The sequence below is a fragment of the Calypte anna genome, chromosome 11 (genome assembly GCF_003957555.1).
Source record: "Calypte anna isolate BGI_N300 chromosome 11, bCalAnn1_v1.p, whole genome shotgun sequence".
NCBI classification, from domain to species: Eukaryota; Metazoa; Chordata; class Aves; order Apodiformes; family Trochilidae; genus Calypte; species Calypte anna.
The window spans coordinates 18,717,425-18,740,775 of NC_044257.1; the positions used below are offsets into that span (position 1 = coordinate 18,717,425).

Sequence of the window (23,351 nt, forward strand, 5' to 3'; positions counted from 1 at the left end):
TGAGTCAAAAAAGCCAAAGCCTATCAAGAACTGAGGCTTTCTGTTGTGGTTTTCCTGGGGAAAAAAAAAACCTTTCCTCCAGAAAGTGACTTCATCAAGAGAATTGCATCAAAGCAGGTAATAGGTGCAAGGAAGGAGATTGGCTTCCATCCTCATCTTTGCTCCAAGCTGTGGAGTTTCCACGTGGTGTTGGAGAGGAGGTCCAGTTCCCAGGGTGTGCTGCTCTTGGACATGAATCTGGGCAAGTTGGGTTTTAGCTTTGTTGGGGTTTGGGTTTGGTGGTTTCTTGAGAGAGAGAAGAACTTTTGTAGGAGACTTTTTCTGAAAACTGTCAGAGCAGAGAGCTGAGCCCGAGGTCATGTTGTTGGCTTTCACATTTGTCACCTTGGACTGAGATGCAGTGAAAAGCATCTCAGCAGGCTTCATCCAGGTCTCGAGGTGGACACTGCCTCTCTGCTCACATGAGGATTTCTCCTGCATCTCTCCAAGCATGCAGACTCTGGTCCCTCAGGAAGGGACAGCACAGCAGGATGTAGTTGAGTGTTACTTGCACACATCCTCACCTGGTGTTCTCCTCCTCCTCCTCCTCCTCTCTGCTGCAGCCTGATGCAAGGTGTGTAGGCTGTACTCGACCTTCTTTTTCTTCCTGCTTTGCACTGAGTTGCTTTGAAGATACTCCAGAGGTCAAGATGGCTCCAAAATGAGTTTGTCCCACATCTGCTGGAGGGAGAACTTGACCTCAGCACAGCTGCTTAGTGCTGTCAGAGTATAAATAATAGGTACAGTCTATTGCTTCCCCATATTCACAGTCATGGTCTTCCCCCATGAGTAGATACTTGGATATAGTTGGCTATGACATGGAAAATGAGACCAATCCACCACAAATACCATGTGTGGAAAACAAGGTACATTAGAGCAGAGCTGGAAGGGGTGATGATGCTAAGTGAAGGTGCTGGTGAATGATGCTGAGCCATAGTCCTGCTGGGCACCCTCCTTGCTAGGCAGTCAGTAATTCTGTGTGCTAATACATAAGCATCTTCTGAGGTTGGAGTGAGATTTGTGGGAGAGGTGAATGCATGAAGGAAGAGTTTCTCCTCCCATGAAGTTCTGTATAAACCAAGAAGAGACATGGGGCAGATTGTAAAATCGCTGTAGTTGTCTCAGCAAAGAGAGTTCTGGAGTTAGGGAAGAGCTGAGGGGAGGCTGTAGGTGTTTTAACTGTGTTGAGGCTGCTTTAACACTGGTGAGCAAGAAGAAGGTGAGACTAATTAGTGACTAGTGAAGCCTTCAAAGGGCAGAAGAGGCTGCTCACAAAGAGCTTTAATTATCCTGTTGGAAAAGTGTTGGGGTGAGAAACACAGTCCCTAGAATTATTTAGAAAACTCAGGTTGCTTTTTGTATCTGAAAAGGTAGAGGAAGTTGGGTGGGGAGTGATTGCTTCAGTCCTGTGAGTAATGGGGTGGTACAGGCTGAACCCAGCTGTTCCTCCCCCAAATCCTCAGAGCTGAGAGGCTTCATTATTTTGAGAAAAGGAATCAGCCCATCATCCAGCTGGTAATTTGCTGAGTGCAGCCTTGAAGCAAGCAGCAGCTTTGCCTAAAACCCAAGGGAGAAGGTTATAGGCAGGTGTTTGAACTGCTGTGTGCAGGTTAGAGCAAGGGCAAGGAAAAAATCCCAAGTTAAGTCACCCGTAGATAAGAGAGGGTAATAAAGTCTGGGCCTGAAGAAACTCATCCTGGAGTACTTAAGTAACTGTCTGGTGCAGGTGCTGAGAAGTGAGCCCTGAATTACTTTCAGAGGGTTGTAAAGGAGAAGGGAAACCCAAAGAAAAAGGAGAAACACAAGCAGAGCCTTGAAAAAGGAAGGGAGGGGGTGGAGGCTCTGGAGCCTGACTCACATCTGCATGGTTATCATCAACAGGAGAGCACATGTTGGATGGTGTTTAAGCAGCCAGTGCTTATAATAATATGGTGATAAAACAGCCATTACAGGCTGCTTTCTGCTCAGCTGATGAGGTAACTGTCCCCTTTGTGAGGGGTAAAAAGAGATCAATGGCTCCTGGCTGTGGTAAGGCTTGTGACACAGCCCCATGTGAGGTTCTGATAAGAAAACTAGGAGGGTAATTGAGGCTGAATCTCTTCTCTGGTTGTTTCCAGCAATTTGCTGTATTGAGACACACTCAAAGTGTGTCCTTAATCCAGCTCTGTTTGGCCTTTTCAGACCACTGGGAGCTGCCTGCCAGGTTTGCTCCAGCTCTACTGTAGGAAGAGCCAGGTCCCCCATTCCCTTTTTACAGGTGCTTGTGCCTGCTCCTTGGAGGCCAAAAGCCAGAGCTGAAATCAGCTGGCAGGTCAGTGTTTGCTCAGTGTCACAAAGGAGCTGACAACACTTGTAGGTGCTGCTGTTTGGACAGGGTTTGTGGTCACTGACTGACAGAGCTGCAGCTTTTCTAACGCTTCATTGCCCCAAAATGATGCTGAAAGTTGAAGTGGAGTGGAGGTTAAGAGCAAGCACTGGGAAGAAGGATGAGTTTCGGAGATGTTTTCTGGTTCTGTCATCCTTACTGTGTCACAAAAAAAAAGAAATCAGCAGAAAAAAAACCCACCAAAACAGAAGAAAACAAAAACAAAAAAAGGAAAACAAAAAAACCAGTCCCAGCTAATTAACTCCTCTTGTTTTCCAGCCGTCAGCCTGAGCCACCAAAGAAGGAGAAGGAAGCCACCATGCTCACCACGGCTCAGTCGAAGCGAGCAGATGAGTGGAAGGACCCTTGGCGCCGATCCAAGTCCCCCAAAAAGAAACTTGGGGTCTCTGTCTCCCCCAGCCGGGCACGCAGGCGCCGAAAAACCTCTGCTTCTTCAGCATCTGCTTCTGGCTCCTCCAGGTGAGTGAGGGGGAAGAGAGTTGTCACCTCCCAGCCTGGCTGGGGAGTGCTGGGATTCTTCCTTGGCAGCGGAAGAGGTTGAGGGGTAGGTGGTGAGATGGAAGCTAAAGGGGACACTTCAATGTGGGGGTGATCTGCTGAAGATGGGAAAAAAAGGTCCTTGGGAAAATCACCCTTCAAGGAACTTCAACTTGGAAGCAGTTCAGATGGTTAGAAGCTCACCTAGATGAAAACTGGAGCAAGGTGAAAACTGGAGTCGATCTAAAATAGGAGCAGAAAGAGATGGAAGGTCTAAAAACTGGGGCCTCTTCATTCCAGAGGTGCTGGGGGCATGAGGTGACCCCACTCCTGGAAGAGCGTGGTGATACTGCAGGGAAAAACTGGGGTGGTGGAGCCTTAGAAGGCTGCAGCAGAGCTTGGAAAGCAACAAGTGTCAGGTAAAAAACCACCTCTCAGAACACCTGAATCTAGGAGAGTTGAGGCACAAGGTGGATCCATTTTATTTAAATGCTTGAAGCTCCTGAGAAGAGGTGGGGGAGGTATCAGAGAGGAATGAGGAACATGCTGAATTGAAGATATGGATCTAAAAACCAAAGCCCTCCTGAAGTAGATAACTTTTTGTTGTTGTTTTTCTGGGATCACTGCACCCCAGACTGTTCTGTTTGCTCCCTTGTCACCTGACCTATCAGGCACTGACTGATGTGAAAGGAGTCCCTAAAAGGGATGGGAAGTCCATCCCTAGCTAAAGAAGGGAAGGCATCTTCATGGGTGCCAAAGGGCTAGCAACAGGAGGATCCTCTCTAAAAGGGAGGGTGATCTAGAGGAGATGGGGACCAAGCAGAGGATCCAGTCCTGACAAGCCACCAAAGAGATGGCAGGTCAGTTTGGAGCTGTGTTGGAGAATTTGGAAACAGAGTTTACTGGAAGTGAGGCCTTCATCTCAGTGGGCTTGTCAAGAGGTGCTGAATGTGAATGTTTGTTTGTTCTTCCCTTTCAGGTCCTCTTCTCGTTCATCCACCTATTCTGGGTCAGGTTCCTCACGGTCTCGTTCCAGATCATCATCTTACAGCTCTTACTCCAGTCGCTCCTCAAGACACAGCTCTTTCTCAGGCAGCAGGTCCAGGTAACTGCTCCCTGGGTTTGAAAGTGATGCACCTTGTTTTCCAAACACTTCCCAGCAGCTCCTTTTGCTGCTACTTCAAAGCAAAGAGCCAAAGATTTCAATCAAACGTTCAAACCACTTCCCTGAGTGAGGAAAATGCAGCAGACTGCGAGGCAGCTTGCAGGTTTGGTTGTTGAATGAAGCAGATGTGTCAGCCACCCCCTCCTCTCCCCAGCATCCTCCTGCTGGGACTGGGCTGTTTCCCATGCCTGTGGTCTCTGAGCGGTTGGAGGAGCCTGGCTGAGATTAACATTGCCATCATTTGCATCTCATGATTGGTAGAGGTTGCTGGGAATCTCTTTTCTGCTGCACTGGGATTTCTACTCAAAGAGGCAAATGATGTTTTGGGTTTTTCTTATTATTCAAGCAGCCCATGCACTTGTGTCTTGCGATAGTCCCCAGGCTTCAAAGTAACAATGCAGTGTCCCAGGCTGATTAAACAGAGGTGTGTTTATTGCCCTGCCACTTCCCTGCCCCTGCAGACAGTTTCCCAAGTCTGGAATATGCATAGTAGGAGAACTGGCTCCCTAGATAGACACCTCTTCAGAGCTGAAAACTCCCAGATCCCCAGAGTGGATCACACAGGCAGTGGGAGCACAAGGCATCACTTTGGGAGAGGTGGTTTCTCCTAGGAAAGGTTCAGGTGGGAGTCAGGCTTGACACAAGCACCTCTAGGAGTTTCTGGTGAGCAGTTTGACCTTCCCCCAGCCCTCCCCATTTCAGGCTCTGTTCCTTGCAGAGGTGACACATGTCCATTAGCATGCCTCTCTCTGAAGGTAAGAGGGTGAGGAACACCCAGGTGCCTAACTAACTGTTCCTCAGGAGGCCACTCACCTGGGTGTCTGGCTCTCTCAAGTATGAGGTTGCAAGAAGGGCACTTCCAGTCTTGGCAGGAGGGTGAATCACTGGCGTGCTGTGTAAGAGACTTGTCTCTTTGGTCAGTCCTCATCTTGGGCAACAGCTCTTGCCCTTTGATCTGCTGGCTTTGATATATTTGGGTTTTCTCTTTGTGTTCCCGAAATTACAGATACCCAGTTAGATTCAGAGATCCAGTTAGACTCCCAAGGTAGTGATTTTCTTTTGCAGCTGTTTAAAGGATTGTGGACTGCACTAGGAGCTGCCTAAAGCAGGTTGAAACAAATCCTGGTGAACTTGAAAGCCAAAATCCTGCTTGCTCTCCTGCAGACATACTCTCCCTAAGGAGGGAATGCAGTGAGTGTGGAGGAAGCCTCAGATGTTGGGGTGCAATACCTGAGACAGTGCCTCTCTTGCAGCTGACCCTGCTTCTCCCTTTTGTTTTCTGTCTACCACTGGTCTGGTCACAGAAGATGGTTTTGTTGAGTAGAGTCCAACTATAAAACTAAGATCAATTCAGCCCCAGAGGAGCTGGTTCCTGGGATGCAGTCCCAGAGGCTGAGCTGAGGGATGTGTCCTTTCCTTTCTAGGTCACGGTCCTTCTCGTCTTCACCCTCTCCTTCACCAACCCCATCTCCACACAAGCCACTTGCCAAGGTGAAAGGGGACTTGTTACCACCTGCTGGAAAAGGGTAAGGCTTCATCTCCAGTCTGATCACTGAAGTCTCCAACCAGGAGCCTCATCCCTGAGTCAGGACCTTCTGACCTGCTTGACAATTAAAGGAATCACAGAATGGTTTGGGTTGAAAAGGACCTTCAAGCTCATCCAGTTCCAACCCCCCTGCCATGCCCAGGGACACCTCCCACCAGCCCAGGTTGCTCCAAGACCCATCCAACCTGGCCTCCAACAATTCCAGGGATGGGGCATCCAGAAATGGAAGATGCAAAACGTGACCCACAGATAGCTTTGCATATTTAAATGATGGCACTTTCACTTACTAAATCTAAGTTAAAGTGTACAGGTGTCTTACACTATTATGTAAAACGGATTTATTTTAGAAAAGACCCTTAAGATCAATTCCAGCTTTTAACCTAACACTGCCAAGTCCACCACTAAGCCATGTCCCTAAGGCCCCCTACATTTAGGCCCCCATCATGAGTGTTTTAAACACAGGGATGACTGACAGCTCCAGCATCCTGTGTGTGCAGATGTGTTTATACAGGAGCTACAAGACAGTCTCATTCATTCCCCCACTGCAGCTTTTTTGATGCAGAGCCTTAGAACAGAGAAGGGGTTCAGCCTCATCTGCTTTTAATATTGGAGCCAAATCAGAACAGTACTGCAGCTCTGAGCCTCTTGCTCTTTTAAATGCTTGAAATTGCTATTTCACAAACTCCTGTAACACACAGTAGATGATGGCTACGTTGGAGGGTGACACAACACCCTAGTGATGTCACCTCTTTTCAGATGACCTGCAAAGAAATTACACCATGGGAATCCCCCTGAATTCTCCAGAACATGGGACAGTCCCCTTCACCACATTTCATTTACCTTCTTGACCTGCTTGTCTTTTCTTTTCCTTCCTCCTTCTCCACTCAGAGGGCTCAGCCCTTTAAGGACACTCTCTGTGCCTGCAGCCATGTCTTTACACCCTCCTGGTGCCCATTGCAGGGCTGGTTTGGTAACACAATGCCAGCAGCCCTCACCAGCACGGGGGTTGGTTTTGCATGCACTTAATCCTGTGTTCTGCAGGGGATGAGTGGAGGTATTCTTCAGCCCAAGAGGAGGAATTAACAGTCTCTATTTTTGTATGCAGACAGCCACCTCCTCCCCAGGTCACAGGAGGCGTGACAGCAGCGCTGGGGATGGTGAGCAGTAACCAGCTATTAGAGGAGAGGTTGGAGCCCAGAAGTGAGCAGCACTGAAAAGAGACAAAACAATTCCTGTCTGGTGCTAGTGGGTGCTAGATAAAGTCACAAACACCTGGCCTGGCCACCTTCTGCAGTGGTGTGACCTGTTAAATGTCCTGCAGGGTGACAAGAGCTGAGGGACATGTCCGAGGGATGTTTAGAGCCATCAGATCACAGGATTGTTTTGGTTGGAAAAGACCTTTCAGATCATCCAGTCCAACCATTTCTCTTTTCCCCACCACTAACCCATGGCCCTCAGCACCACGTCTCCTACAGCCTGGAAACCCCTGCAGGGATGGGGACTCCACCTCTGGCCCAGGGACTGCCAACCCTTTCTAGGGAGAAGTTATTCCCAATCTCCAATTTGCACACACGAACAGCTTTGCACCCTGCTGATCCATGCAATGGAGTGAAAAAGAGCATTTCTTGCAGCAACTGTGAGTGTTTGAGCCTGCCTGGCAGATTTTAAGTAGGCAAATGTGTTTTGGGTAAAAATACACTGAATCAAACAGAGAAGAAACAGTGATTCCTCAGTCTGCTTCCTTAGTTACTTTACAAGTTGAATGGCTCCAAACTTGGCTGTTGTGTAGTAACTTCTTCTCTCTGAAAAGGTGGCTTGATTTGGAAGATGAGAAACAGATCCCTTTTGGGGGAATCTGTGTTGTTTGAGAGTGTTTTGATGACACAGCCACAGGTATAAACCTCTGTACCACTCAGCCAGCAACAAACCCGAACGTGCTTCGTTTGGCAGCCTCTGCGTTCTGTATCTGCTGACTGTGATGAAAAATCTTGTTATTTCTTGGGCTGTTTTTTGTTTTTTAGTGAAAAATCTGTGAAGAAACTAGCTGCCCTTCCAGTCCCTCAGCCACTCACGAAAATTACAGCAACTGCACCAGAGCCAGCCAAACCAGGGGATAATCGAGAGGCAAGAAGGAAGGAACGTCAGACCAGGACTCCACCCAGGAGGTAAGAAAGCTGTGGGGTGGAGTGTGATCCCCTGGAAGATAGAGCAAATCCTGGGTTTCTTTCTGGAATAATCAACTCAAGGGCTTTTGAGTATTAAAGGAATCTGTTTCCTGGGGCAGGGAGGAAATGGGAAGAAAGGGGAAAGTGTTGAGATTGAATGCTGGGGGCTTGCCACAGCAAGTGGCTCTGGCCTCTTAAGGCTGGTTGGGGGATGGAGTAGGTGAAATGGATGAAATGTGCCAAAAGGCAGGGTCTGCACTGTGAAATAAAAGCATGTTGGAGAGCCTGTGGGTGGCTGAAGCTCTGCAGCAAGGAACTGAAGGTGTGTTTGGGCCAGAGAGCAACTGAGATGCATTGGAGGGTCAAGGTTTGTGGTGATGGATTTGGCCCCTGTTTACTTCAGACGTGTCCCAGGGTGCAGGGAGTGTTTCTGCGTGGTCCCAGGATCTGGTCTGACAGCATCCAGCCAGGGGAGGAGAGGAGGAAAAACTCTTCTATTTTCACAGTCCCTGGGACACAGTTTGGTGGCTTCCAATCCCAACTTTCTCTTCCTGGCTTCATCCTGTGTGACTAGTTTGGCTGTTTGAAGTGACTCGTTCTGTTTGTCCTCTTAACTGTTTTTGCTGCCACTTTCTCCTCCCTTTGCATTGGAAATGAGAGAGGTTTCTGTTGGCTTCCAAACAAGGAGCACTTGCCTGTGCTTAAGTATGTTTATCAGGCTTAATCCATTGTGCTGTGCTTAAAAATGTCCCAGGATAAATGCAGGCAGCATTGCCTGTGCCTGGGAGGATGTGGAGCCTGCTACATAGGGCTGAAAATCATCATGCATCCTCCTTCCACTGGAAGTTCTGAAGCAGCAGTGCAGTACCTCTGTGTTTAGGCTGTGGAACAAATGTTGTATTTACTGGTTTTGTGAGCACAGGAGGAGAATGAGAGAATGCTTCCTGCCTGCAGAAAGGCATAAATGGTTCTCTTGGATCATAGATGATGCTTTCTGCCAGTGTGTTAGGAAGATGCCTCAAAGTCTGGTTCCTCTTCAGGTTTTCAGCAGCATCCTGAACCATTTGTTAGTTTTGCACAGGATTACATCTCCTGTTCCTTCCCAGTAGCTAAAGAGAGGCCTGGGCTGAGCAGTTTGTCTCTATAGGTGAAGACTTAACATGACAGTTTCTTTTCCCTAGAAACATTCAGTTCTAGTTTTGGGTTCACTTTCTTTAACCACCCTCCCTTTTTCTTTATTCCAATCTGCAGTCTGGGATATGTGTTTTGTTTTGGTTTTTTTTATCAGGCTTATACCCACACAGACCCCACTGCCCTGTCTAGACTCTCCCTTTCTGTGAGAATGACAAAACAGCTCTATTTATGTTTGCACTGGTGTGTTTGTCCAAATAAATAGAGGTATGATCATTTGTGTGGCCTGACAGACCAGGCAGTCCCCACTGTGTTACAGTTAGCAGACAGGTGCTGTAGGAAGCCTTTCCTTCTGGTGTCAGGACAGGATTAAGGTGGTCTCTCAACCTCAGGGAAGGTTAGAGGGGATATTAGGCACAGTTTCTCCCTGGAAAGGGTTGTCAGGGCCTGGCCCAGGCTGCCCAGGGCAGGGCTGGAGTCCCCATCATCCCTGGAGGGGTTTCAGAGCCCTGGAGATGGGATGAGGGACATGGGGTGGGGGTGACCTTGGCAGTGCTGGGTTAACAGTTGGACTCGATGATCTGAAAGGTCTTTTCCAGCCAAAATGATTCCATGACTCTTTGCCTGCCTTTTATTCAGTCCTGCATGAAGCACCCAGTGCTGGGGAAGGTGTCCTGCAGGCTGGGAACCCGGGCTTGAGAGGAGCCTCTCTGAAACACTTCCATGTGCAAATCACCCCTCCTGCAAACCCTGCAGGACAACAACAGCATCACACTCCAGCTGTCCCAAAGCTGCTTCCTCCAACCCCCCTTGCCCAGAGGAGCAGAGCCAGGTGAGGATGAGGTGTTTGGTGTCTTGCAGAAGGACCCTCAGTGGCAGCATCAGCGGCAGCGCCAGCAGCTACAGCGGCTCCAGCTCCCGCTCCAGGTCCTTGTCCCGGTCTCTCTCCAGATCTCATTCCAGATCATCCTCTGCCTCAGTTTCCCACTCCCCATCTGGGTCCAGGAAATCCAGGTAACAGCCTTCAACCTTCTCAACCTTTTTTGAAGTAGGAGGATCTAACTGTTCTTATCCTCACACTCTCTCCTAGGAGTAGCAGCAGCTGTAGGTCACTGGGATGTGAAACAAGATTATTTCTGTGTGTGTGTGGTGTTCTGAATCCTGAATCAGCACAGCAGTACAATGTTGGTAGTGTCCTCGTGGCTTATTCAAGGAAATAATGTGTGGTTTTGTGCCAAACTGTCCCATTTTTACCTAAATTGTGACCCTTATGGCCAGGGTGCTGCCACATCCTAATTTATTCACAAAGTAATGGCTTCAGGCTATGGAGCTTTGCTCTTCAGGTCACTCAAGGTCCTTAGGGAAGATGCTTGGGTCTGGAAGATGCCTAAAAGGCCCAGCTAATGATATTTTGACTTTGGTGGTGGAGTTGCATGGCCAGTTCCCTTTGTGTTTAGCCCCAAGTGCCAAGTTCCATGGCTGTTAGTCTGTGGGATCTCTGACCTCCCAACTCCTTGCAGCAGAGTCATGAAACAAACCCTTGGCGAGGCTTTTGTCAGGTTTGGGGGGGTTTTTTTGCATGCCTTCACACCCAGGAATCCCTGAATCCTCACAGGCAGCTTTGCAGCTTCCCCACCATAGAACTTTCAAAGTAGATCTGTAGCATAAAACAAGTGGATTAAGTAGGACTTGGCTCTGGGCAGCAGGAACCCAGGTGTCTGAACTCTGTGAGCAAGGCTCCACATCCGCATTATTTTAGGGAAATCCAAACTTGTTTACTACGTGCTTGTCCCATTCATCAGATCAGGCAGGGGTGATGCAAGAGGCTGGGAGAGCTCTCCAGCACACTGGCCCTGTGCTGCCACATGGGGCTAGAGGGGAGGAGATGGGGAAAACTCCAGGTAGGTGTTAGCTGTGTGGCAGCAGGGCTGTGCTTGATGCTTTTCCAGTGATGTGGGGAGTTAAAAAAAAAAAGCAAACATAGGGAATAGTCTTTACCCAGAGTAGGTTTGCTGTCACAACCTTGTAGCCTGGAGCTTTCCTGGAAGAGGAGTTCCAGCCTCACCCAGTCACTGTTGATGAGACCTCTCAAAACTCATCTCTTGGCAGGATAGCAGCAGGTAGCAACTCTGCAGCTCTTTCCAGGGCTTGTCTGTGCCCAAGCTGCCACAGCCCAACCAGTTGTATTCAAGCTGGCTTCCAGCAAAGCCAGCTTGGGCCTTGCTGGCAGGGCAATCTCTGGAGCAGAGAAGCTGATGTGACCTGCAGAACCTGCTGGAGAGGTTGCTGGAGTATTCCTGCAGTCAGCATGAGCCTGGGCCTGTGGGGGGATCCAAGCTAGCTGGGATTTTCTTGGAGCTGCTTCAGTATAGGAAAGCTGTGGTGTGCCCCCAGAGGGAAGGCTGATGCACAGCCCTGGGTTTTTTGTCTGATAACATTTCTAAGTAGAAAGTTTTCCTTTCTCTAGTGATGGTCTGGTGGTTTTAATGTTGGGAATCCATCAGGAGATAGCCATCTGCAAGGCACTATTAGAAGACTCTCATCTTCTAGCCATCTTCCCTGTCATTATCAGTTCTGACAGTCTGTGCATCCTCAAACCAGCCAGCTGGGCTCTCCTGTACCCCAGGGAGCTGGGCAGGAGCTGTGGGCTGTAGGACTTGAGGGCTTTTAAAGCCCACATCAGTAACTATGTGCCAAACAACAAGAACATTGCCAGGGAACCCTGAGCCCTAACACCAGCCTGTGCCTGAAAGCACACACTCTGCTTTCACTGCTTGTTTACCTGAGGAAACAGTGACCAGTTCACACTCTGCCTTAATCCTCTTTATTTACAAACACTACTTTCTAGACTTGCACCTAACCAGGCTTGGGATTTTTCACCTTCCCTTCGCCCCAGGAGATGTCTGCTTTATCTCCCCGGGTTGTCTCCTGCCTTAAGGACTTTCTGGCATCCCGTGCAGCTCAGGGGGATTCAGACAGAGGTGTCTGAGAGCTGCCTGGTCCTTGCTGCCTTCCTGGCTGTAACTGGCTCTTGGTTCTTTGCAGGTCCCTGAGTGTGAGCAGCGTTTCCTCTGTCTCCAGTGCCTCCTCCAGCAGCAGCTCCGTGCGCAGTGCTGACTCTGAGGACATGTATGCAGACCTGGCCAGTCCTGTCTCCTCAGCCAGCTCCCGATCCCCCACCCCAGCCCAGCAGAAGAAAGGTAGAGGTAACTGGTTTGGTTTGCTTATTTTATTTGAACTTAAGGGGTCCTGGGGAAAAGCAAGGGGAGGGGAAGAGCAGAGACCTGCATCTGGCTGGCCTGGAGAGACCATGGGCACCAGGGAGCTGGTGGAGCAGAGACAGACACTTGGGGGTGGTGCAGACTGGAGGAGCCCAGAGGGTTCATCTTGAGAGGGTGAGATCATGGAGAGAGAGAGATTGGGGAGCAAATACCCATCACATCCCTCCATCCGTGTGTCTCTGGCCATGAGGACACCTTCACCTGCTTGGAAGACTGGCCTGATGCCCCCTCTTGTACCTTGTTTTCTTTCCTGAAAATCTTCTGGATAACTCCAGCATCGTGTTGCTCTTCCTCTGCTCATTTAGACTCTAGCAGAGTTGGTGGGAAGAGCCTTTTGTGTTTGTCTTTGCACTGAGCATCCTCTCTGTGGAAATTCTGGTTTCTGGAATCATTTAACCTTGGGGCCATGTGCTCTGCTAACTGCTGTGGGGTTTGGGTTTTGGGCTTTTTTTTTTTTATTTTCCACTCCTGGAGCAGCATCCTCTTGCCCTGCCCTCCAAAGGGGATGGCAGGGGAAAGGAATGGGTCACAAGTCACTACCTCTGCCCTCTGGTTTCAACAGGAAAGTCAAAAAAAGAAGACAGTGCTAAAGAGGAGAAGAGGAAACGAGATGTGCCCGCTCAGCTCCTGAAATCAGCCAAGCCCTCCCAGGGCAGCAAATCACAGCAGCTCCTTCAGAGCCAGCAGCCCTCAGGCCCCCAGGCTCAGGGAGGCTTCAGTGCTCACAAAGAGATCAAACTGACCCTCTTGAATAAGGTGAGAGGCAGGGGGGTGCCATTCCCTCTGCCCAGGCCGGGTTGGAGGATGCTGGGGGGCTGTTAAGTCTGCAGCTGGGCTGGAGACAGAACCAGTCTGGCAGCACACACACCCTGTGGTGGCTTGAGTTTGGGACTGTGTTGGCGGGCTCCCCTGGGGCACATTCCTGCAGCTTCAAGGGCTCTTCCATGCTTTCTGGAAGGCTGCAGCCCAGTCCCACTGGAAGCATCCTCCCAGCCAGCTCCCCTCCTCCCAGCCACCTCCAGAGGGAACTGCTGACAAGTCACTAACTGAGTCAGGAGGTAAAAGTGGAGGTTTCCTCTCCTCCCCTGGGTGCCTGCCAGCAGCTGGGCTTGCCAAGGGGAGCCTGGCTCTTCATCCCCCCTCAGCACTGAGCCCCACAGCCCAGCTGGGTGCCTTCAGCTGAGCCTGCAGCCCAGAGCACATGGGAGAGTTCAGCCTCGTGGGGTTCGGAGCCAGAGCAGGGTGTTGGCCTCAGTCACGTGGCTTTTTTTATTAAGTTCCTGGTTTTGAAGCCTTAAATTTTTGTTTGTTTGTTTGTTTGTTTTTCTGGCAGCCCAAATTCCCCACTGCAGTCTGAGGCCACAAGTTTTCTCTACTTCCCTGTGCTGTGACGTCAGGAGCCTTTATCACCCCCGTGAAGCATGCTCCCTGGGGAGGAGTGTGCAATTACACATAACCACTGCCTGGCATGCTCAGATCCTGGCAGCAAGCACAGCTCCTCATGCCTCTCTCACACGTGCTAGCTTTGGTGCTGCCAAAAAAAAAAAAAAAAAAACTAACCAAACTCCTACCCAACGCTGTTATTTTCCCATTTCTGGGCGTTCTGAAAAGAGCCTGTGAAACAGCAGGACAGTGTGAGCCCCCAGGGCTGGAGGATGTTGCTGTTTGCTTCTGGTGGTGGGGGAATTACATGGTGGTGGTGATGGTTGGGACTGGTATGCACAAAGAGTTTAATGGGAGCCTTGCTGGTGAGCCAGCCTGGGGAAATCTCTGCCCGTTTCCCTCCCCAGAGGGAAGTGTCTGCTCAGCTCCCTTGTCTTTGTTTTAATTCCATTGCAGGCAGCTGACAAAGGAAGCAGGAAGAGATATGAGCCAGCAGACAAGGACAGGCCCACCTCTCCTCCAGCCAAACGGGCCAACCTGTCTCCTGACAGAGGTGAGACAGCCCAGCTTGGCTGGGTTCCTGCTCCAGGCACTGCTCCAGCCACAAATGTCCCGGGAAAAGTCTCTCTGCTGCAAGAGCCCACTGGCTGCAGAGGTTAATTGCAGGCCATATATCCTTGCAAAACCTCAGGGGGTGTGATTGCCACCAGATAAGGCAGGTGTCATTAGCTGGCCTGCTGCAAAAAGCCACCGTGGAGGTTGGACACTGGGGGCTGTGAAGTAAAGGAGGTGAGGTCAGCCCCAAGCCTGGCCTGACCTTGCTGTCATCTGGTGCACATTGCCTGGGCTCCACTCTGGCTCTCTGAATCCACACAGCAAAATAAAAAAAATAAGCAGCAGCCCTGGCTTTGGAGACACTGGGTGCTCATCTCTGTGGGGACAGCAGCCCCCAGGTCTCTGCTCAGGTTGGATGAGGCTGGAGAAGTCACAGGGTGTTCCCTTACAGTATCCTGGGGTTTTCCCTGCCTTCTATTTCCATGGATTGCACTGGATCTGAGTCCTCCACAGCTCAGGAAGGGCTGCCCAGGCTCTGGGGTGGCTGCAGCCATTGCTGGATCACCCATCCTGCAGAATGAGACTATTTCCTCTCTTGGCCTGTGGCACAACCTCACAGCCCCCTATGTTTAGAAGGACCCAGGCTTTCCAGGGGTTCTCCTTTGCCACAGACTTCAGCAGCACCTCAGAAAACCCAGCAAGCAGACCTTAAATGCCAGCATGGCCCAGCCCTGGCCAGAAGCCAGAGCAGGGGGGGGTCAGTGGGCAGAGGTGCCTGGTTTTGACGTAGAAGGCAGCACAGCCACGTGAGGTTGTTTTCCCTGTTGTCTCAGCTGTAGGTGTATCTTGTTGACTCTGGGTGCCAGCCAGAAAAAAAAAAAAGAAAGAAAAAGAAAAAAAAAGAAAGAAAGAAAAAAAACAAACAAACCACCACACAACCAACCAAAACCCAACTTGGCCACTACCAGCTTGGTTGCATTTGACTCCTGGAAAGGCAGCAGGAAGGGGCTGGGTGAGGGTGAAGGTTCACTGGGATGCAGTTCACAGCTCCTGCTGAGCTGCAGGCATGAATGAACAGAAAGCCTGGCAAACTGGGCTGCTTGGATAGGTCTGTAGATGGAGTTGGGTACTTTATCTGCTGGCTGTGTGGTAGAACTCTTTTTTTTTTTAAGCAAAGGGGACACAAGGCCTTGGAGGTGGCTCAGCCTCACCCCCCAGGGGCAAACCTGCCCTTGGCTCCTGTGTCTCAGCGGAGTTTTGCTTCCCCCTTCTGTCACCTGCCTGGCGTGGGCTCTGCAGCTCCAGTTGCCCCTCTGATAGCCACAGCAGCAAGGCTGGAACACACTGCTGCAGGACCCTGGGGGGATTTCCACCCCAGCAAGACCCCAGGGCAGGGCACAAGGGTTCAGCCCCTGCTGAACAAACCTGAGGGTGATGCTGCCCTGCGATTGCCCCCTGGCTCCCTCCAGGCCTGGACAGTTTGCTGCTCCTCCTGAAGATGAGCTGCACACCAAGAAGTTCCTTTTCTGGGGTCAGTCTGAAGGGAGCATCCTTCCAGATGGTCCTGTGGGCAGGGTGGGCAGAGCTGTACCTCGGTGAGAAGCAGGAACATCTCAACTTTTTTCTTCTCCCCTCAGGCTCTCGTGACAGGAAAGCAGCTGGGAGGCTCTCATCACCCAAGCAGGAGCGACAGAGGGGCCAGAACCCAAAACCTTCCCCTGCTCAGACAGATAGGTCAGTGCCTGCTGCTTCTCACGGGGCTCTTGGGGGCCAGGCTGGGGCTCCTGCTTCTCCAGCAGTCCAGTCCCTCCTCTCGGGGCATCTCTGAAGCTCTCTGGCTGGAGTTTCCAGTTGTCATGGAGGCACAGACAGAGGAAGGGCAGGGAACTTCCTGGGCAGGAGCCAGAGGTGCTCAGGTTCACCTGGAAGCCACCAGTGAAGCTGTTCCAGCTCAGAAAACGAGCAGGAGCCTGGGGGTTTTCTTGAGGTCAGTCCCAGCAAGAGGAGACAACAGGGTTAGGTGCAGGCTCAGTCATGCCAGGACCAAATAAGAGAGAAAATGTCCAACTCCTTCACCTGCTGCCCAGCTCCTGCAGCACACCCAGAGCTTCCTTGTACCTCCTTGCCTGCAGCCAGGGTATTTTTGCCATCTCTCTGAGGATCTCTGAGCAGATGGACACAGCCCTGCCCCACACCCCTGTGTCTCTCAGCCAGCAGGACTTGTATCATCCCTCTCCCCACCCTAGGGTGCCAGCAAGCCTCGAATTCCATGGATCAGAACAGAACCCAAACCTAATTTCCCAACCCAAAACCTAACCCTGGCTGCCACAGCCCTCTGCAGGCCCTCAGGTGTTCTTTTCTAACCCTAAAGAGGAACCTGAGCCTTTCCAGGACATCCCTGGTCCTTGACTGAGGGTGGCAGTGTCACAGGGTGGCTTTGCCCAGGTGTGGTTGAGGCCCCGTTGGGTTTCCTTGGGGCATCCATAGGGTTAAGGCTGTGCCTGTGATGTTTGGTTTGGTTGTCACCAACCTTCTCCTCTCTTTTTTTTTTGTTTTGTTTTTCCCCCTCTTCCCTCCCTTCAGGAAACGCCAGCTCTCACCTCAGTCCAAGAGCTCCAGCAAAGTCACAAGTGTCCCAGGCAAAGCTTCTGATCCGGGTCCCGGGGGTGCCAAGGGGGGTAAATCCAGCACCCTATCCCGACGGGAGGAGCTCCTGAAGCAGCTGAAGGCAGTGGAAGATGCCATCGCTCGGAAACGGGCCAAAATCCCAGGAAAAGTATAGTGTGTGTGTGCCCTGCGGGGGGGCAGCCCCGTGCTGACTGTTCATCTTTTTATAAATAGTGTAAAAGCAGCCACTTTGGGATTTTGCAGTTCTGTCTTTCTTTTGGCTGCCATTCTTTTTAATAAACAAAAAACAAAACGGAAAAAAAAACACACAAAAAAAAACCCAACCAAACAAACAAAAAAAAGAACCCACAACAACAACACAAAACACACACAAAAAAAAAATACTGAATTTCTTTTTGTCAGCCTCGCTCCCTGAGTGGAACCAAAGCTCCTGGTTCTGCAGTGTAAATTGTGCACAGAGGACTCCAGCCCTGTCGGATGCTCTCCCTCTTCCTCTTCCTCTCTCTTGCCCTTCTCTTTGCTAGCCTTGAGTTGTATTCTCCTAGATAGCCCTGCTGTGTGTCGAGTGTCTGCAGCCCTGCAGTTCTAGTTACTGTGTCAAGAGAGAGCCGAAAACTCCTGTGAACTACTGGCAAAACATCATCACCACCTCCCCCCTCTGCCCTTCCCCCCCTGCCCCAGGAACAAAAGTATATATATATATATATATTCTTGAGGAAAGGCTGATTGGGAAAACGACCTGGCTTTTATTGGAAGCAGCAGATTGGTTGAGTTGATGTTGAGGAGCCCTGGAGGTGTTGTGGGGATGTCTGTCTAACAAGGAGGGTCCTTTTTTTTTCTTTTTTTCCTTTTATTTTTCTCATCCCCCCCCCCTCTTATTTTTTTTTTTTTCTTTTTTTTTTTTTTGGAGGGACCTCCCTGAAATAAAGTATTTTGATAACCAGTTCTTCCTCTCTCTGCTCCTCTCTCTTTTTCCCTTTCCCTTGGAGGGGTCTCATTGTGCCTTCCCCCTCCTCAACCTTGGGGCTGTGCAGTTTGGTTTTCCCTGATGATTCTGCCCCCCATCCTGCTGCCCCCACAGCTCCCACATCCCTTGGGGCAGCACCAGGTCCCCTCACTCTGCCCCCTCCCAGGGCTGTGGGACCTCCAACTCCCTGCACCCAGCATCAAACCAGTATCCCACTGGTAACATGGCAGCGCTGTGGGACTGTGCTGGGTTGGAGCCAGTCTGGGGGTGATTTGTGGGGTCCCTGCACCCCTCATGGGTTGTTCTGTCTGCTTTGTCCCCCTGACCCTCTGAAGTCACCATCCAAATGGGTACAAATCTCTGGTAAAGTGTCAGGTTGGGAGGGGGCCTCAAGGATCATCTGCTCCAACCCTAAAAAGACCAAAGGGTGGTCCTGTCACTGGACCCCCAGTCCTATACTGGGTCACTGTGGGGATAAGGATCCCAAATCCTTTCCCACCAAAGGAAAAAACTCCACACCCAAGGTGCTGGGGGGGGGATTTGGGGGCTGATGGTGACCCCCAGCTGTGGTGGTGGGGGGGGGTTGTGAAGCTCCGTGTGGGATCAGGAGCAGAGGAGGGAGGAGGGAAAAAAAAAAAAAAACAAACTAAAAACCCCAAACCACTTCTGCTCGTCCCTGAACCAGCTCGTCTGGTCCCACCACCTCCTCAGCACCATCACCCTGCCTTTGAACCTCCACACCGCGGGGACATCTCTGTGCTTGGAGCATCAGAGGTTGGGCAGGGGAGGGGTGGAGAGGAAGGGAGGGAGTTTAATCGCAGCCCTGCAGCCTTTTTTTTTTCTTTTTTTTTTCTTTTTTTTTTTTTTTTTCCTTCCAGGGTTGCCCAATTTGGGATTTCTGCTCGGGCAGAACGTGATGGGTGATATCACCACCGGGGCTTACGCAACGGGGTCAGGGCTGGGATCACAGCTTGGGGCACCGGGGTGTCATCTCCAGGGAGGTTGGGGGGCTGCGGGGGTGGTCTCCAAGGTTTTGGCTTGTTGGGGAGGGGGACTGGGGGCTGGGTGCCCAGGGAATCCCAAGGGGGGCACCCATCCACCCTTTCTCCCCCCCCACCATTCCCAACACCCATCCCATCAGAGCAACCCAAGGTCTCCCACCTTTCTTTATCTCCCTCGTGAAAAAAAACATCCCGATTTTGGAAAAAAAAAAAAGAAAAAAAAGGAAAAAAGAAAAAGAAAGAAAAAAAGAAGGAAAGAAGGAAAGAAAGATGGAAAGAAAGATGGAAAGAAAGAGAAAGAGAGAAAGAGAAGAAAGAAAGAAAGAAAGAAAGAAAGAAGAAAAGAAAGAAAGAAGAAAGAAAGAAAGAAAGAAAGAAAGAAAGAAAGAAAGAAAGAAAGAAAGAAAGAAAGAAAGAAAGAAAAGAAAGAAAGAAAAGAAAGAAAGAAAGAAAGAAAGAAAGAAAGAAAAGAAAGAAAGAAAGAAAGAAAGAAAGAAAGAAAGAAAGAAAGAAAGAAAGAAAGAAAGAAGAAAGAAAGAAAGAAAGAAGAAAAGAAAGAAAAGAAAAAGTCTTGAAATATTTATTTATTTACTTATTTAATTTTTTATTTTTTTTTAATTTGTATTTTCCGGGGTTGGAATCCTCGTGGGGAGCTGAGAAGGAAGTTACTGCGGGGAGGAGGAAAGGCAGCGGGGAGCTGGAGTTTCCAGGTGTGTGTGCACATCACCTGCCCCTGCGCTATATAAAGGCGGCGGCGGCGCCGGAGCTGCCACACGCTCGACCTCTCGCTGTCCCCGGGGGAAGCAGGAGGAGGGGGGGAGGGAGGGAGGGGAAAAAGTGTCCCCGTGTGTCCCCGTGTGTCCTCGTGTGTTCTCGTGTGTCCTCGTGTGTCCCGGTGTCACCTGAGCAGGCGCCCTCGACGCCCCACGGATGGTAACGCTGTGGGGGGGGTTGGTTTGGAGGGGGGTTCTGTGTGTGTGTGTGTGTGTGTGTGTGTGTGTGTGTGGAGGGATTTCCACGTGTGTGTGTCTGTGTGTCTGTGTGTGTCTGTGTCTGTGTGTCTGTGTGTCTGTGTGTGCAGGGATTTCCACGTGTGTCTGTGTGTGTGTCTGTGTGTGTGTCTGTGTGTGTGTGTCTGTGTGTGTGTGTCTGTGTGTGTGTGTGTGTGTGCAGGGATTTACACGTGTGTGTGTGTGTGTGTGTGTGTGTGTATGTGTGCAGGGATTTCCACGGGAGGGTGTCTGTGTGTGTGTGTGTGTGTGTGCAGGGATTTACACGGGAGTGTGTGTGTGTGTGTGTGTGTGTGCAGGGATTTACACGGGGGTGTGTGTGTGTGTGTGTGTGCAGGGATTTACACTTGTGTGTGTGTGTGTGTGTGTGTATGTGTGCAGGGATTTCCACGGGAGGGTGTCTGTGTGTGTGTGTGTGTGTGTGCAGGGATTTACACGGGGGTGTGTGTGTGTGTGTGTGTGCAGGGATTTACACTTGTGTGTGTGTGTGTGTGTGTGCAGGGATTTACACGGGTGTGTGTGTGTGTGTGTGTGTGCAGGGATTTACACTTGTGTGTGTGTGTGTGTGTGTGTGTGTGTGTGCAGGGATTTACACGGGTGTGTGTGTGTGTGTGTGTGTGTGCAGGGATTTCCACGGGAGAGGGCTTTGCGTGCCACGCGTATGCACGATGTGAGCGTGGCTGCACACGTGCTGGTGTCAGGCTGGGGTGCACGTGGGCGTGCTGGGGAGCGGGGGGACTTTAGGGGGGTCTTTTGCACACGCACGTGGGTGTGCTGGGGTGAGGGGTGCAGGGGTCACCCCCCTTTGAAGGGCTGGTTGGGTTGTATGTGCACAGGCACACGTGTGTGTGTGTGTGTGTGTGTGTCTGCGTGCACACGTGTGAGCTGGGAACCTGTGTGCACACACACGAGTGTCTGTGCACACGTGGTCCTGGCTCTCTGGGGGGGTGCAGATGCAGAGGGGCTGAGGTCTGGGTGTGTGTACAGGTGTGTGTCCGTGTCTGGGTGTGCTTGGGGAGGATGTGTACGTGTATATGTATATATATATATGGATATATAACGTATGGAATGGGTATGGATATGGATATATAGGTATGGATATGGATATATAGGTATGGATGTGCTTATGCCCTGCACAAGGGCTGTGCACACTTGCTGGGACTCTCCCCATGCACATGTGCTGGCTCTGACACCCTGTGCCCAGCTGCATCCATACCTATCCATACCTATCCATACCTATCCATACATATCCATACATCTCCACACACCTCCAGGTGTGTGTGTGTGCACTACAGGTGTGCTCTGCCTGGGAACACGCGTGCTGCATCCTCGGGGGGGGGGGTGTGAGGGTCCATTTTGCTGCTCCTCCGTGGGAGCTTTCGGGGTCCGTGTGCTGCCCTCACCCCACCAGAACCCCGCGGGGGGGTGGGGACGCGTTCGGGGTGACGGGAGGGGGGGGGCCGTGTGTCCCCAGGGTGGGTGCTGGGGGTAGGGCCCCCTCCCTGACCCTCTCTCTTGCGCAGGGCTGGCTGGGGGTCCTGGTGCTGCTGAGCACCCTGGGGCTGTGCCGCAGCCTGCGTCGCCCCCCACCCCATCATCCTCACTGCTACGGGGCGGCTGAGCTGGGGGAAGGCGAAGCCCCCCCGCACCTGCTGGGCCGCAGCCTGCGCTGGGACCACCAGGGGCCGGTCCAGTTGGTACCGCACCTGGAGCGGCTGCAGGAACACGGCGGGAGCCACCGACGGCACCGACGGCACCGGGAAGGAGCCTGCCCCGCGCTGCAGCTCCGCGTCGGCCTCCACAGCGAGCACAACGAGCGCTCCATCTCCCCCTGGCGATACCGGTCAGTGCCCCCCCCCTTCCCGACCCGGGAACCCCACCCTGCCTCAGTTTCCCCTTCCCCAGCATCCCACGGCTGCTGCTTCCCAGGGGCATCCCCGCTGCATGGTCGGGAGGGGTTGGTCCCGGCAGGGGAGGAATGGGGAGGGGGAGTTGCTGCTTGAGCCCCCCCCCACCGCACACACCCTGACCCTGCTGCTTGTTGCTGCACCGTGCCTCAGTTTCCCCACCCCGGCCACCCCTCACCCACCATTTCCCAAGAAATCCCTGGTGTCTATTCCAGAGAGAGACAGAGCCCAGCACGGGTGACCTGGGGGACACAGGAAGGGGCCCTGTGTGTGTCCCCCCCATCCCAGTGTAGGCTGCTGCACTGTGCCTCAGTTTCCCCCCTGCATCTCTCACCTGCAACTTCCCAGGTGCATCCCCAGTACCCGTCCGGAGGGGTTGATCCCAGCACGGGGGGGATACAGGGGAAGGGGCTCACTGTGTATCCCCCCACCCCAGTGCTGTCTGCTGCCCTGTGCCTCAGTTTCCCCTCAAGCACATCTCACCCAGCACTTCCCACCCCCTGTGCTCATTCCCGAGGGGTTGATCCCAGCAGAGAGGGACTCGGGAGTGGGGAGGGGGGGCGACAGAGGGGAAGGGTCTCACTGCCGGGGTTCCTCATGTCCCCTCCTCCCTCCACAGCATCGACGAGGACGAGAACCGCTACCCACGCAAGTTGGCGTTCGCCGAGTGCCTCTGCAGCGGCTGCGTGGACGTCAAGACGGGGCGGGAGACCACGTCCCTCAACTCGGTAGCCATCCACCAGACCATGATGGTCCTGAGACGGAAACCCTGCCCTCGGACCAGCGCCACGGGGCTCGTCACCTTCGAGGTGGATTACATCAGGGTGCCGGTGGGCTGCACCTGCGTCCTGCCCCGCACCGGACACTGAGACCCCCCCGGGCTCTGAGAACCCCCCCGGACACTGAGACCCCCCCGGGCACTGAGAGTCCCACATCGGGCTTTGAGATCCCCCCCCCGGGCTCTGAACCCCCCCCATGGGGCACTGAGACCCCCACCCGGGCGCTGAGACCCCACATAGGGCACTGAGACCCCCACTAGGGCACTGAGATCCCCACCCGGGCGCTGAGACCCCTCCTCGGGCTCTGAGAACCCCTCCCCGGGCACTGAGACCCCAAATAGGGCACTGAGACCCCCACTAGGACTCTGAGATCCCTCCCCATGCTCTGAGACCCCCACCCGGGCTCTGAGATCCCCCCTAGGGCTCTGAGAACCCCTCCCCGGGCTCTGAGACCCCCACGAGGGCTCTGAGACCCCTCCTCCCCCCCATTCGGGCACTGAGACACCCCCACCCGGGCACTGAGACCCCCACCCGGGCACTGAGAACCCCACTAGGGCTCTGAGATCCCTCCTGGGCACTGAGACCCCTCCCCCGGGCACTGTGACCCCAAATAGGGCTCTGAGACACCCCCTCCCCGGGCTCTGAGACCCCAAATAGGGCACTGAGACCCCACCCGGGCACTGAGACCCCCACCCAGCCACTGAGACCCCTCCCCGAGCTCTGAGACACCCCTCCGGGCTCTGAGATGCCTTCCCGGGCACTGAGACCCCCACTAGGGCTCTGAGACACCCCCTCCTCGGGCTCTGAGACCCCAAATAGGGCACTGAGACGCCCCCCCGAGCTCTGAGATCCCGCCCCGGGCTCTGAGATGCCTTCCCGGGTACTGAGACCCCCCCCCCCTGCTCCCGTGGAGCCCTTAGTGTGACCGTGT

The 23,351-nt window shown here is 52.4% G+C and overlaps 2 protein-coding genes across 7 annotated transcripts in view; both read left to right on the top strand.

The window, feature by feature from the left end:
- The window catches only part of ZC3H18 (zinc finger CCCH-type containing 18), a 43,830-nt gene extending 26,781 nt beyond the window's left edge, over positions 1 to 17,049 (top strand). For 4 of the 6 annotated variants that reach the window (XM_030457842.1, XM_030457838.1, XM_030457840.1 and 1 more), the window contains 10 exons: positions 2,684 to 2,884; positions 3,882 to 4,007; positions 5,492 to 5,593; positions 7,635 to 7,778; positions 9,771 to 9,923; positions 11,955 to 12,115; positions 12,753 to 12,946; positions 14,030 to 14,126; positions 15,766 to 15,862; positions 16,712 to 17,049. In XM_030457842.1, coding sequence (XP_030313702.1) covers positions 2,684 to 2,884; positions 3,882 to 4,007; positions 5,492 to 5,593; positions 7,635 to 7,778; positions 9,771 to 9,923; positions 11,955 to 12,115; positions 12,753 to 12,946; positions 14,030 to 14,126; positions 15,766 to 15,862; positions 16,712 to 16,910 — 1,474 coding nt within the window. In that variant the 3' untranslated portion in view covers positions 16,911 to 17,049. The remainder of the gene's footprint in view (positions 1 to 2,683; positions 2,885 to 3,881; positions 4,008 to 5,491; positions 5,594 to 7,634; positions 7,779 to 9,770; positions 9,924 to 11,954; positions 12,116 to 12,752; positions 12,947 to 14,029; positions 14,127 to 15,765; positions 15,863 to 16,711) is intronic. The other 2 variants (XM_030457843.1, XM_030457839.1) reach the window with 2 other exon arrangements.
- Positions 17,050 to 19,615: 2,566 nt separating this feature from the next.
- Positions 19,616 to 22,587, top strand: IL17C (interleukin 17C). Its single transcript, XM_030457554.1, has 3 exons — positions 19,616 to 19,657; positions 21,258 to 21,577; positions 22,261 to 22,587. Exons 1-3 carry the CDS (start codon positions 19,655 to 19,657, stop codon positions 22,508 to 22,510), a joined length of 573 nt encoding a protein of 190 aa, XP_030313414.1. The 5' UTR covers positions 19,616 to 19,654; the 3' UTR covers positions 22,511 to 22,587.
- Positions 22,588 to 23,351: the final 764 nt, after the last annotated feature.